This window comes from Poecilia mexicana, unplaced genomic scaffold, assembly GCF_051168715.1.
Source record: "Poecilia mexicana isolate PSO_F unplaced genomic scaffold, ASM5116871v1 scaffold_11, whole genome shotgun sequence".
NCBI lineage: Eukaryota > Metazoa > Chordata > Actinopteri > Cyprinodontiformes > Poeciliidae > Poecilia > Poecilia mexicana.
The window spans coordinates 15,038,383-15,054,278 of NW_028263380.1; the positions used below are offsets into that span (position 1 = coordinate 15,038,383).

Here is a 15,896-nt window from a genome sequence, read left to right on the forward strand (position 1 = left end):
AAATTTTTTGTTACAATGCAAAGTGAAGCTAGCTGTTTATTGAATCAAATATCTGAGCTTATTTCAATAGAAACTGACTGAATAAAAAAAATAAAAATCACTAAACATGATGGTTCACATGTTTAGTTAATTAGATTTTTTTTCATCAGTATAGATTTTAATGTCTTCGAAAAGGCTTTAAATGAAGCTAAACATGACCTGACTGATTAAACACAAGGCAAAAGCATGACTAACATCCACAAAAATAACTTTTTTACCCATCAGATTTCTGTATCCAGCCGATCTTGATGCATGTTTGTATCGTATTGTCTAATCTCTTGGATGTCCTGTATGCCAGCTGTTTTTGTCTACAGCAAGAGAAGCAGAGTTTTTCATTGTTGTACGATGACATAGATCTGTTTGCTTGCAATGATTGTTCTTTATCAAAGTGGGGTCAACGTTGGTCGAACTTGATTATGTGACATGACAGTTAGTCGACGGTAACTCATCTCCTTGTACAGCTTGGACCCAAGTTACCTTAATACACTCATACAGTTTATCAATAAATATCTGAGGATGATGCAGCTCGAAAAAACATCAGTCTTGTCAGAGATACAAGATAGGGAAGGCCGGGAAGAGGCAATAGTAACGGGAGCCAAAAATGTGCATAAATTATGCACGAAAAGTTAGAAATCACATGAACCTACTTGTTTGAGTTTATGGAAGAAAAGAGGACAGGTAAGCAATAAGAAGGGCCTTGACTTATTAAAAAAGTTTTCTGTTAAAGTGTAAGCTCCTGTCCAAAATGTAACCAACTGTTGCTATCTGTAAAATCTATACATATACAAATGAAAAACTTATTTCTGGTTTGAGGTTCATGGCAGCATATAGACATCAGAATTACTTCCCTTGATTATGGTGGTCTGTTAAAGGTGTTTTCATGGCATGATATTTGTCTGATCAACTCCTAAGAACATACAGATGGGTTCTGAATGACTTGTTTACCAAAAAAAAAAAAAAAAAAAGGATCTACCCATCCCGGAAAAACACTCATTTGCAGAGAACAGCGAGAATCCTTCATTTAATGTGGGATAAAAGGAGTTTACATTTGTGTTTTATTCAGTTTGACTCTGATCTGTTTATTAACTAATAAAGGTTCTTCTCTAAATGTCAGTTCACTTCAAAATTCAGTGTATTGTGTGTGGAAACTGTAAATGTTTCTATGTAAAAGTACAGACTTTGTGGGGGAAAAAAGATCAAGGAAACAATTCTAAAAAGTTAAATATGAAAAAAAATCTATTATGTGTTGTCTTTGTGTTTTGTAAATGAAGACTGAAAATCTTGGTAAATATAGTATTTATTATCATGGATATTGAGATTATTTTGGTGATGCTGAAAAGGTGCTGTATGTATTTTCTGTGAGACTTGTTCTTTATGCTGGGTTTTGCACATTTGTGCCAGTTATCCAGTTCTATGAGGCAAATTATAATGAAAATAAAAATAATAAAAAAAAAAAAAAATGTCTTGCATTGCATATAAAGGTAATTTTGATACATCTAAGTCTAAATTCAGTTTGAAATTTCCTTTGAATTTAGAATATTTCCACAGGAATTGCATTAAATCACACTACTGGCCATCTGTTGCCTTGGGGAGAAGAAACTCTAGCATTATCTATTCTCGTAACACTATTGCACATAAAAGTTGATCCTTAAAAAAAAACAAAAAAAAAACAGAGCCACATGAAGCCACAGGTTTTATTTGATCTGTGTATCAAATATTGCAATGAGCCAATATCACCTAAATATTAAAATGATCTTCCTGATGATTGCTTCACCTCAAGATTAACAGCATGAGTCATTTTATGACTCTTGTGTGAAATAAAACACAGTAGAAAGTATACAAAACATTATTTTGAATCAAAATGACAAAAGTAGCATAAAAACACATTGATTGTAACCCGGGTCAAAAAGGACCCACTCACGGAAGACTGTACTGTCAGTCACTCACGCATCAGAGGGTTAAACCATCACTGACCTGTGCAGCTGCCAAGGGGAGAAACCAGACTGTTTCTAGGCTCATTCTGCGAGTATTTAACTCCACGCTTGCTTCACACCTGCAAATAGCCATGCGGTAGCTGTAAGGCGTTTTCTGTCCACTTGGTGGCAGCAAAAACAAGCCGTGAATGCGTCCCAGATCATCCACAGAGGAGATGGAGGAAGGTTTCTCAGCTCTTTTTTGTCCATTTAATTTTATTTTTTTATACACAACTTCGGATGAAAAAAAGACACACTAGCTGCAATGAATCTAACATACATATATATAACATATATATATATATATATATATATTTATGTCTGTCACTTTATTTACAGCACAGATTGGTTTGTGTTTTACTGCCTTCGTGCTGTCACAGGAAACCAAACATCAAATAGTCATAGAAGTCTGAATACTTTCAGAAACTCATTTAGTTTGACTGATGTGTAAGTTTAATCAAAAATAAACCTTATTTTCCAGTGGACGCAAAGTCAAGGAATAATAATGAATGCAAAAAATGTATATAGTTTTGGAAATTTAGAGAAAGATGAATTAAAACGGCACCTGTGTTGAATAATCCACACGGTTTTGTTACTGAATCGTTTTAGGATTCTCTTCTGAAGGGAATGCAACCTCAGAGAGTTGGAGGAGGAGATGGTGAGCGAGTCCTCAGTCACCGCCCACGATGGAGACAGATCTGGTTTTTATTTATCAAGTTAAAACAGCAGGAGGTAACCAGGTTCAGCAACACACAAGTATTTCTTTTTTTAACTTAAAAAATGCATCACATTATGATAGAAATACTTCATGAAAACGGAGAGCAAAAACTAGATCAGCTTCTTACTGCTAAGAAGACTATTGAGCTATTTGTGTCTGTTCCAAACACTAAATAATTTAGCTGGCCATCATGTTTTTAATCTACTGAAAGGGCTTGAACACATTCAAAAGAAAAGACGTTTCTGACCTTTGTCAGACATTTAAGCAATTGAAGATGTGTCTCGTCTGTCTGATGAATCCCACCACACAGTTTCAGTTTTAATGTTTGTATGACTTGAATTTAGCTTGTAGTTTGTTAAAGGATTTAAGGTCCTGCCTTCTGCACCAGTCCCCAAGCACTTTTAATTCCTCTTTAAGCACAACCCTACCAGTAAAAAGAGGATTTAGTGATACGTAAGCAGGGATTATACCATATACTTAAAGCCATGTTTAGGGAAAGGGTCAAAATTATGGTGCTGGTGGTCATCGTTGAAACCCCTCTGAAGGCACGGCGGAGCAGGGAGGCAGAGGAATGACTCAACGCATATGTGAAGTACACTTTTCAGAGTTTTATTCATACAAAATCTTTTTTTTACAAAAATGTATTCTTTTCCTTTGACTTCACAATAATGTGCTACTTTGTGTTTGTGTATCAGATGAAATCTCTATAAATTACATTGAGGTCTGGATCTAAACTGATGAGTTTGTATAAATAAAGACAAACAGGGAAGTTTCTTGTCAGTAGGGACTAGTTTTTGTAAGTTCCTGGTATGCAGAATAATTTGATAAAAAAAAAAAAACATTCCTCAAAAACTCAAATACTTACTCTCAACCTTTTGTTGCATTTTATCTGTATTTAGAGATAGCCCTGAGTTGGGAAAATTGACATTCCTGAAACATAAGTGTTCGCATCAAAATTTTGAATTTGGAAAATGTAAAAACAAAATCTGTAAAGTTTAATGATCCCATTTTATAGAGTCCAGGTACTAATTTTATAATTTATAATTGAATATTCCATCTGTTTCATCTGCAGAGCATCTTAGCAGTTCAGATGTAAAGCTAATATTCACTCATCTTCCACAGCCACTGGTCCTCGCAGGGCTGAGGGGAGCTGGACAAGTCGCCAGTTCACCACAAATACACACAGGACTCATATCTTAATTTAGAAAGACCAATTAACCTAACATGATTTAGTTATGTGGGAGGAAGCTGGAATACATGAAGAAAACCGACTCATGCAGAGGAGAAACATGCAAACCACCTGCAGAAAGACCTCAGAGCAGGATTTGAACCCAGTGCTCCCACCTGCAGCACTGAATCCTTTAAAAATATATTATATTGGCCTATAGAACCTTTTGAACCAGCAGTGTGTGGTTAGTATATTCTGTAGTGCTCTGACAGCACAGTGTGCTTCTTTCAAAAACCAGCAACATAAAATTAAAACAGAATAAATCTCAGTTGACTTCACAGCGTTGGGTAGACTCCTAACGTCGCGATTCCACAGAGATTTTTCTTGTTCCTCGCAATCCGGATAAATCCACCTTCTCCCCAAGTCGTTCCCCAGCTGCAACCACATAAATATCACGTTTAATCATTTTATTAAAGAACAGATGCTAAAAAAAGTAAATGTGAAAACACCCCTACCTGTTTTTTACTAGCCAGTAGTCCTGTCCTCCGTCTGTGCCGTAGCCCACAACCAACACAGCGTGATTGATTAGCTGTGGGTTACAGTCAGGTGCGTTGTATAAACCTGCGAGAATAATTTATTTAGCAACAGGAACTGAAATAGTTATGAGTATGGCAACTTTTTAATACAGCAAAAATACTGAATAGTTATTTTTTAAAAATAACCAATTTCTGTCCTACCATCACAAATACAAACATGTGAGGTTTGCAAACCAAATCTTGGACTTTCAGATCAGATTAAAACAAAGAACAAACATATGGTATGGTGGAGGTTCTGTGATGCTGGGCCTGTCCCAAATGCTTTTGGAACCATTGTAGGGTCCTCTGCATCACAAACTCAGCAACACAAGATCATTTTAAATCAAATATGTTTGTCTCTGCCAAACAACTGAGAATGGATGGACGATGGGTCTTTAAGCTGGATGACTAAAATAATTTGGTTAAATGAACACAGAAACGGTTCACCAAACATAAAATGAACACTTTCCAGTCCACAGACATAAATCCTGTGTGTGAGCTGAAGAGAAGAGCTTAAGAGAGGAACCAAGTAGACTGTACTCAGAGGAAAAGTCAAAGATTCATTACTGTACTCCACAACCTTGTGAAGTGTTGTAGGAGAAGCTAACCTGCTGTTCTATAGATAAAAAATAATAATATTTCTTTAAATCAGTTTCATACCAACAAAATCAGTCATTTTCACAACTATTTGATTTTCACCTTCAAACCATAAAACAGGAAAACTTGCACATTATTTGCAGCTTTATCTATGAAACTTATTCTAAATATTTCATCACAAATCTGACTTAAAACGTAGGAAGGTTGACTTGCAAGTGCGAGCCCTGGCAAACGGCCTGATTTCAGAGCCGTCAGCATCCTCACCTCCTTTGTACATATGGAACGAGGGCAGCATGGCGTTCACAGCCACGGCAACTGGTCCCACTGATGCCACTGCAGCCTGCAGAGCCAACTCGTTCCCCGGTGGAAGGACGTGAAAGTTGGAGCAGTGAGCCGCCTTGCCTTGGAGCGAGTAGCGGCATTTTCCATTCTGCAAACAAGACGGGGAAATGTAGAAGTGTAGAAAATGTGTTATTCAAGCTGTTATCACCGCTCTCTGTTCAGTTTACGGTCTTTGCCTTTGTCTTAAAGATAAACTCGACACTATGTGACTCATTAGAGGGGAAAAAAAGGACATTAGGATATTCTATTTTTGATGAGTATAGTAAATTAAAAATGTTAAGAAAAAAGAAAAGAAGGTCTGCGTCAGCGTTCAGAGGATGACCTTGTGTTCGTAGGGGTACGAGCTCTCTGAGTCGACGCCTCCGTTGTGAATGATGTAGCTGAAGGCCTTGGTGATGTATCCTCCCCTGCAGCCGAGGTTTCCCTCCTTAGCGCTGCAGTCCACCAGGTTCTGTGGACTTAGCATCACGAGGACGCCCGTTCGCTTCATCATCTGCCCCTCTAGAGCTCCCAGAGCACTGAAGGCCCAGCATGAGCCGCACAAACCCTAAAAAGAAAAAAAAAAAAAAAAAAAAAAAAAAAAAATATATATATATATATATATATATATATATATAGCTTCTGTTGTCTTCCAGGTTTTGCTGATCTCCCTTCGGCAGCTCATTCAGTACCTGGTTTCTGACGGGACCGACCAGTCCGCTTGACCTCCAGTCGACGTTTGCAGGAAGTGATGAGTCATTCATGTCTCTGAACGTGTCATTCCTGAGATCGAGAAGCTCCTCCACCTTCCAACCGTTCAGCCTCTCATTAACTTCTTCGGCCGTCTTAAAGCAGAAACACAACAGGAAACACAGGGATAGTGTTTGTCAAAATAACTCAGGGGACAATGGGTGTATCAAAAAGTAAGACTAACAAATCCTACATTAAATTACAACTCGTCGTAAAAGTTTCTACAGCTTAAATTGAGTTTTAGGTTTATGGATACTAAAAATATGCAGATGGAAGATATTTTTTTAAAACTATTTTCTGACTTTGATACCATTCAAGGCGGAGCATTTTTCTCTGTAGTATTCGTGAAACAGTCCAGTGGGTTTGTGAGTGTTACGTGTTTATGCTGCACATTTAGGAGCTTCTTTGGAACAATGGCTTGGGCCCGGTTTCACTGGGATTCGGTACGTTATTTCACGGTCTGGCATATTCAGGAGAGCATTTCCACTGCCGGTTGAAATGTCACCAACTTTTTGCATCATACTATTGTGACCAGTGCTTTTGTTTTGAGTTTAATAAAATGTTCTTTTGTTCAGAAAAGTGTTCAGTGTCTCAGATATGTGTGTGTTTTCTTATTGTGGAAGGCAAAACAATGACAAAAAAAGGATTTTAAAAATCCCACTAAGTGCTGATAAGAAGAAGATTAAAATGAATCCCATTTCTGAACGGGGTCTCTACTATGCTCTTTGGCTGTATTCTTCAGTATCATCCTGCACTCTGTCTTCTTTTATTCATGGATATTGCTGAACAGTGATGGCACTTTCCAATGTTCTGCAGTGCTCTGTCCTCTGACAGCGAGCCAAAAGCTTGTGTGAGCGTCCCAAACATTGGAGCCAGATTCCTGCAGAGCTACACCCATCCAGGCATTTCTGCCCAGGCTCTCCGGCCAAATAAAAACCACCTTGTGATATCCTTTAGAAAAGACCCTGCATATTCAGATTCTTCATCTTTGCAATTGAATATCTGTTTATGCTTTTCATTTTTCATTTTTTTGAAGAAAAAATCTACGTTTTTCCTTCTACGGAGGGTTTTCTTGCAAGTTGCACACAGACAGGCTCATATCGTGCCTGTTTTAACCTCCTTCTCATTGGATTTGTATGCAGTATATGCACAACTTTACCACTGAGAGTGATAATAGTTTATGTTATTGAACCTTTTAAATACAAAAATGAAATGGTTTACTTTATTTCAAAAGAAAAATCCAAACAAATTTTCTATAGTAGGCTTTACAAAAAAAAAACAAGCTACTTTGCTTGAAACACTCATGCTTCTTTCCTGCCTCTATACAATTTTTTTTCAGCAGATAAACAAAGCTCTAAGGGTCGTGAAGGTTGCTGACCTCTGGCTTAGATGCTGCCAAAGGCTTGAGAAAGCAGACTTTTACGCTCTGCATTAATTATTGCTGAGTTTTACTATTTTTTTCTGACTATTTCTTATTTGTTTTGAGGTCAGCTGGCTTGCCCGCCTTTTTAGATCACTGCTCTTCTGCTTCGTTTGCTAGGCCTCAGAAAGGCAGACGGACGGGACCCGCCGCTAGAGCCTCATCCTACCATGTCAGCGAGATGATTCAGTCCCAGAGTAAAGCTGTGTTTTCCTGCTGAAGCCTCCTGGTTGTGTCTCAGCAACAACAGCAGGTTTTTCTCCCACACTGTTCTCCTGAAGTCCAGCTCGGTCTGAAACGGTCCCATCAAACACGTTTGCACATTTGTACGACAAGAAATGTGTTGAATATTATAAATTTATTCATTTCTTCTCTCTAACTCATACTTGATTGTCATAAGCTTTGCCATGCTGAGTTCTCCAGTCGTCCCACAATCTGTTTGTGGCTGATGAAGAGCAGCAGAGGATCACAGCTGCCAGGAGCAAAACTGCACTCAACCAGACAGGCATCCTAGAAGAAAAGAAAAACAAAACACATTTAACACGATCGGGTGTCATCTCAGACTTCTAGCTGGGGAACTATTTGACTGATCAGATATTCTTAAACTTAATATTAGGACCTCAGCGTTACGGCTCAGATATTAACTGTGCTGCCTGTCAATATTGGTGAGAAGGTTTCTCTCTATTTACCCACTGATTATATGTTCTTAACCTGAAAAGAAATTGACACTGTGCCCCAGAATTATATTTGATAAAAATATGTACAGCTGTGGCCATATTTCAATATTTACAGCTCTGGAAAGAATTAAGAGACCACTTAAAATGATCAATATTTGAAATATTTAGTATATTTGATCCTATGTTTACTGTGTTTGATGTGTGAAGTTGTTTTAGTTGCGCTGCATGTCACCACTGTTCTGTGAGTTCATCAGTTCCTGTATTGCAGCTACAGTGGGAAACAAACAGGAACTGAACTCTGCACTCTGCACTATCTCAGCCTATAGGTGCAACAAGCTTGTGACTCAAGAGAACAGAAGAAGGAGCAACGCGATGTGATTAACTCAAGATAAAGCTATGTAATTGGGGATTGCGCTAAGGGGAAAAAAAAAAAGAGAGGGTATGGCAGGACGTGCTTCAGAGCGGTAGGAGATCGTAACTGAAGCACGTCTCTGTCCGTTCTCCTTGCAAGTAAATCTAAAACTCTCTTGTCTTTCTCCTTTTTGAATGTTTTTTAGGTTTTTTGAATCTGACAATCAGTTTCTCTGATCTTCCTTTTTACAGGTTTATGTTTGAGTAAAGTGAACATTGTTCTTTTATTCTATGAACTTCTGACAGCATGTCTCTGAAATCACAAGCAAACATTTTGTATTTATTTGCAGAAAATGAGAAATGGTCAAAATAATGAAATAGATGCAGAGCTTTCAGAGCTCAAATGATGCAAAGAAAACAAGTTTAAATTCATTCAGAAACAACAATACTAATGTTTTGACTCAGGAAGAGTTCAGAGATCAATATTTGGTGGAATAAGCAGGAGGTTTTTATTTCATTTTTTCTAAAGTTGCATACAAGCAAAACTTTTTTTCTCATTAAGAATTAAATTACGCTATTCTTGTTTTCTCGTCTGGATAAACTAGGATTAATAAAATTATTTGTCAGAATACTGAGATGGGGGATTTTTTAAAAACTTAAATAAGACAACTTGGGGAACCCCAGGCGATTACTTCATGGGTTTCTATTCATCTGTTACAGGAATTCATATAATTTTAGTTAAATGCACGCTCACATATGAATGCATTTCAAGACAACTCCTCAAAAGTCAATGTGCCAAACACTGAAGTTTCATGTTACGACATCAGCCATGAAGTTAAAGATTTTTGCACAAAGCGGCCCTCCAAATGAACAATAACTCTTATTATGCTGCCAAATTAGTTTTAAAGAGGAGAAGGTGGAGACGCTTGTGAAAGAAGCATCAAAAAGTTTGACCCATCTTAAAATGCAGCTAATGAAACTGATGTGCACTTTTGAAAACATCTTCCTTTTTAATCTTGAATTTAGCAAATAGAAATAGTCAAACTACTATAAACAAATGGTGGTTTGACATCTTACCGTATTTTTGTTTTCTTTGAAATTTTCAGAATAAATTTCACACTAAACAAGGAAAAAGCTTTGAAATAATGCATCACAGTCCTATTTTAATATTACAAAACCTGGGAGTGGAGACTTTTGAAATACATGGTTCCAGATTAATGATGCAGTTTTTCCACATCGAGTACATAAAATGTATTTAGAAACTATTCTCATGTGTCTGGATTTAAACTGTTTTTTGCATAATTTTAACTAACCTGAGACAGAAAGCCGATAAATAATTCAACGCCTGAAAATGGAGCATCACAAGTAAAATTAAACAATCACTGGTGCTGGTGCACAAGAACTAATGAGAGTAAAGGAGGTCTGTCTTATATTTCTGTAAATGATGATAAAGTGTGTATTTTTACATTTTTACACATGCTCACAAAGGGGAAGTTAAAACAGGTTTCACAAGCATGCCTAGGTTACTTTCCTAGCAATCCTACTGCATAATAATTGAATTTGCTCGCTGTATTTACCAAGCAGCTCATCTCTTTGTTACCCCAAACACAAAACCAGGATTGCACATACCTTGACGGGATCAATGAGTGAGTTACTAACGTCCCAGGAACAAATGACACCCGGGGAACGGACTCTCTGTTAAAGGAGAAGTCTTGTTTCCTGTTACATCTGCTCTGCGGCTCATCATGTGAGTCTCATTTACTACCAGCTGCATTCGGCCCAATATAACCTGCCAGCATGACTGCAGCAGCCGAGAAACATGAAGGTATTGCAAAACGTCACGCAAACCAAAACCAAGTCTTGAGAATGCAGAAGTTAAAGAATGAATTTCAGATGAAACCATTGGTTTTATTCGTGCAAGGCTTCGCTGTTTACCGGCATAATACTGAGTCATGCTCTGATACTGTATGCTGACGTAGAAAAAGAAGAAATACAGTTAGTGGTTTGGATCCAGTCATTTTGGACCATTAGATTTTTACGGTGGATTTGAATTGTGTGTGTGTTTTTGGAGAGTTGAATGGATAAAAAAAAAAAAAAAAAAAGATTTCCCACATATATAATAATAGTAATAAAAAAAGAAACGTATGTGCAAATTCCAGACATGCCTTTTGATGGGAAGTTGCACTTCAACCAAACTTTCTGTCTGTAACAATCTACCTATTTGGTAACACTTAATTTGAAGGGGTGTTTATAAGACTGACATGACACTGTCAAAAACATGACATAGCATCTGCTATGAACATGAAAACGTCTTTATGAATGTTTATGAATGTTGTCATGAAGTGTCATTTGGTAAATAATGACACTTTTAATGCAAAGTCGCTCTAAAAGTTGCATTGAAAGTCCATTAAAAGTGCCAACTTTGCATGATTTTGTAAATAATGACAATTTAATGCAACGTTGGCACTTTTAGTGGACTTTCAATGCAACTTTTAGAGCGACTTTGCATTAAAAGTGTCATTATTTACCAAATGACACTTCATGACAACATTCATAAACATTCATAAAGACGTCTTCATGTTCACAACAGGTTTTAAGCCATATTTATGGCAGTGTCATATCAGTCTTACGAACACCCCATCAAATAAAGTGTTACCTCATATTTTTGGCAAAAAATAACATCAAACACTTGAACATTCTTCTTGCCATTGTTAGTAAATTTCACTTAAACTGTTTGGCTTCTTGTTGCAAACCAGACTTCTTTTTGTAGTCGACAAATTTTCACTTGAGGCTGGAAAAACCATCCAAGCTTAGTCATGTAGCCCAGTTTCTTATTGGACGTCAGTGTCACTATCAGTAAAGTACAGCGGAGCCAGAGGGTGCCAACCAAGAAAGAAGATCTTGCTCCAAAAATGTACTTAGTTAGGTTAGTAACAGGTCAATGAAATGAAATAAAGCTGGCAAACATTAGGCTTGTGGGATGACTCTGACCTCAACTCCTTGTGTGGATTGGAGGAAATTCCCAAGTTTACTATCTTTAAAAGTCTGACATTAATTTATTGTTTATGATCACAATGAGAGGATATAATCTTTGGATAGGTGAAATCAACTCTCAACAGTAAAAAAACATAATTTTGTCTGATGAACTAGAATTGGTCCTTTATTATTTATAATTCGTGCAACAACAAAGAGTATAACACAATAAAATAGAATCTTTAACCTTAATATGGAGTTCAAGATTAAAACAGTAAAAGTAGAAGCTGCCAGAAACAAAGTTTTCATTTAGGCCAGACTGGGTCTTTCTGCATTTGGATACGAAAACGTCTCGTTTTATACTTTATCTCACAGCACATTGAACTTCCTTGTGTTGTCACAGTGAGAAAAAGCCTAGAAACAAATGAAAGGTCATTCTTTAAAACACGAGTGTGAAGACTAGTTGTGAGAAATACACTCAGATTTTTGTTTTTTGTTTGTCTGCAGCTTACCTTGCTCTAACACACTTCTCCTTTTATACGCTCCACTTCACTGTTTACTGTCCTCAACGTAGCAAAAAAACCCCATAGAAATCCAGCCACAACACCGGACAAACAGGAAGCAGATATAATGAAACAAACGTTATCACGTTATTACGCAACGCCGAACTTTGATTTGGCTCAGACTGCTGCAGGAGTTCACCTCTGATCTTTCCCCCCTTCCTGAATCCGGGTTTGGAAAGAGATTTGCTGATGAGCGCAGGTTCCCTGAGGTATGGCAGCAGATGGTAAGTTTCTGACTCAGCACAAGCTCTTATTGTGCCGAAATCCCAGATAGTTTGTGCGTCAACACACCTCAGGGTCCTGCAGCTGAGCGAAGAGGCAGGTGGGTCTACTTAACACCTTCATTAAGATGACATCATGCCGGCATTGTGGCCATCTCTAAACTTATAAAGACGACTTTCACTCGATGCAATATGAAGAGTTTGCACAACTCTCAATTTACTGCAAAAAACAAGACTTTATTGGTTTCTCCTTAAAGCTGACTCCCTGTCTCGGAGCATAATGTTGAGAGTGAAGGTCGTGTTAGTCTCAATCGATTCCCTTCTCGGATTATTTACTTGCCTCCTGGCTGCTGACCTCAATTCATTAATCCACCAAAGCTTTATTTGCCATTGTAGATTTGCAGTCTGGCTATTTATTTGTGCAGTTGAAAAAATATAAGTATCAATGTTCAGGATGTCAATGTGGCATAAAACAATAAAAGAAAATCTAGACAGATGTCCTAGATAAAAGAGTCTGTGCAGAAAAATTAATAGTGGTATTTTTTTTTCTAAGAGGAAATAAATGAACTGCTCTCATTATTTATCAGCAGATTGGAATATGAAAGTCAGGCAAAGCATCATTCCTCTCTTAAAAAAAAAACTAACAAAATAAAAAAAAAAAAAGAACATTGCTTGTCTGCCAGGTCTGCTGACGCCAATAATCAACTTTAAATCCAGGAAATCCTGATTACATTGACATTTCTTGGTTTTGTTTTGTTTTGCTATGCTTAATGTAAAGGAAAATGAAGCTCCGATAACAATGAAGCATGATTAAGTTTAGACTCAAACAATAACATCCTGTCCTGTATCACAATTTTTAAAGCCGTTCCCCTGTTTTAAGATTTGCCATCTGAGTGCTTCCACTTCAGTTAATATCACAGGATTCACACAGTTTCTTAAATCTGGAATAAAGATTCTAATTTGATTTGATAACTCAAGCGCCCCAATAATTATGTGTGTGTAAAGATTTGATATCTCTCTTAAATATTAAGATTTCTGTTTCATTCCACCACTTTCCGTAGCACAAAAATAAAAATTATTAGACCCATTTGGTGTTGAAAATTATTTATTATAAATGACATAATTAATCTAGATGGATTACTAACTAAAAGTGCAATACCAAAAAGCTCAGATCAACCAGAATGCATGTGCAAAAGCACTATTTTCAATCTGTATCAGTTTTGCAAACTTTCTACAGGTTGTGACGGCTGTCAGGTGTCTGTTGCTCGGACTCTTCCCCATCAGGTGTTGCTTCGACATCCCAAGCGATGGGCAGACCTGCATCCTGTCATCCAAGAGCCGTGTGTTGGAGAGGGAGTCCAGCAGCTATTGCATATAATCCCCTTGCACGCTCTCCACATCCACAGCCGGGTTGTTGTTGTTGCCATGAGGACGGCCGAGTCGGAGAGGCAAGCGAGCTGCAGCATCACGCTTCCTCGGGAGTTTGCATTCTCACAATGGGGGGGAGGGAGGGAGGGAGAGGAGGAGGAAGCTTTCTTGTTGCTCCTTGCGTGTTTGCTCTCTCAAACTGCTTGTTTTACTTGGACGCGGCGTCTGAATCATCTCTGCTCGTGTTCACTTCAGACAACAACAGCAAGGAAAGAAATTTGCATTTAAAAAGTGAGCGACCAGAATGACAAGCAGTTCGATTTGAAGAAAAGGTGAGTTGCCATGTTTGTTTTTTTTCTTTTCTTTACTCCAAAAAAAAAAAAAAAATTATTGTGATAATGTGCCTCACTTAGCAAACACACTAGACGTGTTTGAGTTAGAAACTACAGCAACAGTAAAAAAATATAAATAAATAGATTAACATATTTTCAAATTGAGTAATGGTTTCTGAGATGTGCAGAGCTGCTATCATCATCATCATCATCATCATCATCATCACCATCATTATTAGATGCTTAATCCAAACAACAAACATCATCAAGACTACTTCAGTTTCCTGGAAAAAAATCTTACCAGGCAAAAGAAACAGCACAGATTTTAAACTAGATGCATTTGGAAGAAGCAGCATTGCACAAGGAAGAGAAATTTACAGGAGAGGTAAAATGTACGTTATGTCCTTTGAGATGAATTATTATTTCTGCAAAAGCTGAGGGAAAAAAATTCCCATTCCTCTCATGTTTCTTTTTCTGGTGTGCTCTGTAAAAACTCCGCTCATAACTGGAAGTTATGAGCGGAGTTCTGCCAACACAGATCACACTTTATATGTCACTTGTTTTTGTTTCTATCTTTTTTTTTTCTGGCAGCTTAAAGAGATTTTTTACAAGCAAGTCTCACATTTTCTGATGAGCTGGACTCCGTCACACCTGCAGTCAGTTTGCTGTATCTGAGGGTTCTGTTTAGCTTTTAAAGAGATTGTTGTTTTCGTGCTCACACGGAATAATCACACTCACAGACAAGAGGGATAACTCACTGGGTGTGTGTGTGTGTGTGTGTGTGTGTGTGTGTGTGACAGAAACTGGGCGTTTTTCCCAGTAACAGATCATCTCTGCTGTTGATATAAACTCGCATACAATTCGCTACTTATTCTGCCCCCTGCTGGTGGGTTTTGCAACTGCCCAACCATGTATAAATGAATGAAAAGAGTTTGAGGATTCAGAGGTTGAGGAAAGAAATGTTAGAACCTCTAACAGGCTTTCCTGATATTACGGCACATATTTATCTGTTATATGATCATAGTTCTAGGAATAATGAAGCCACGATCTCTGCTCCAAACTTCAGCCCCCTACTGTCACCGCATTAATGCGTCTGATATTTTATGACAAGAGGATTATATCCCAGTAACATGAATGGTATTTTTTAGACTCTTTTACTCAGACAATAAGGATTAATGTCTCAGTAAAAAAAAAAAAAGTCAACACAGATTTTGTTTTGCATTGATTGTGGCAAAATGACATTATGAATGTAAATAACAGATAAGATACAACCAATACCATACAACTCTTTAGTAACTATGCTACAATTTGGACTCTATATATATATGTTTATATGTTTTTGGACTGTGACAAAATGTTCTGTTTTTTAACTTTGACATGCTTAGATTTTTTTAAAAAGGTTTTTATTTGTTGAGCAATAAAGGACACTCAGTTTTAAAGGCTTTCATTAGAAAATCCATATAAACAGTCATCATTTAAGGATGTTTTTGTCATAAAAAACCGAAAGATTTCTTTTCTGCCCCCTCTTTATAACTTTAACCAGTAAGACTGTAGATCGTTACAATAATAAATACACTGAGATCATCTCTGAATTGCCTCTGGAAAACTGAAAGATTTTGCTTTTGGAAGTTTTAATTTGATTTGTCGTGCAGTTCAGTGATCTTTGACAGAACTGTGAGTGAAGGGTCATTATCCAAAATGTATCACTTCTGGAGAAGAATCAGAAGATGCAACCACATCTAATTTCAAGCAAGCTCTGCACTGGTGGCATGACAGCGGCTTTGAATAATCTCTGCTCACATCAGAGGTTTTTGTTGCAGATTTCACTGGGATAAATCATTTAGAAACTT

The 15,896-nt window shown here is 37.4% G+C and overlaps 1 protein-coding gene across 2 annotated transcripts; it reads right to left on the minus strand.

Annotated features, from left to right (window-relative positions):
- Nucleotides 1-3,318: 3,318 nt before the first annotated feature.
- Nucleotides 3,319-12,176, minus strand: ctss1 (cathepsin S, ortholog 1). Of its 2 annotated transcripts, none has more exons than XM_015011504.2 (8): nt 12,075-12,176; nt 7,948-8,071; nt 7,731-7,853; nt 6,084-6,236; nt 5,735-5,959; nt 5,335-5,500; nt 4,414-4,519; nt 3,319-4,333 (listed from the first exon to the last, which is right to left on the minus strand). In XM_015011504.2, exons 2-8 carry the CDS (start codon nt 8,068-8,070, stop codon nt 4,234-4,236), a joined length of 996 nt encoding a protein of 331 aa, XP_014866990.2. In that variant the 5' UTR covers nt 8,071; nt 12,075-12,176; the 3' UTR covers nt 3,319-4,233. The 2 variants fall into 2 exon arrangements, with proteins under 2 accessions (XP_014866990.2, XP_014866987.2); XM_015011501.2 differs by lacking the exon at nt 12,075-12,176 and adding an exon at nt 10,219-10,740.
- Nucleotides 12,177-15,896: the final 3,720 nt, after the last annotated feature.

Coding starts and splice junctions, on each gene's coding strand:
- ctss1 (XM_015011504.2), bottom strand. CDS start 8,070: ATGCCTGTCTGGTTGAGTGCAGTTTTGCTCCTGGCAGCTGTGATCCTC. Junction 7,854..7,947: donor GCAAAGCTTATGACAATCAA/GTATGAGTTAGA, acceptor GGACCGTTTCAG/ACCGAGCTGGACTTCAGGAG. Junction 6,237..7,730: donor TGAATCATCTCGCTGACATG/GTAGGATGAGGC, acceptor TTCTGCTTTAAG/ACGGCCGAAGAAGTTAATGA.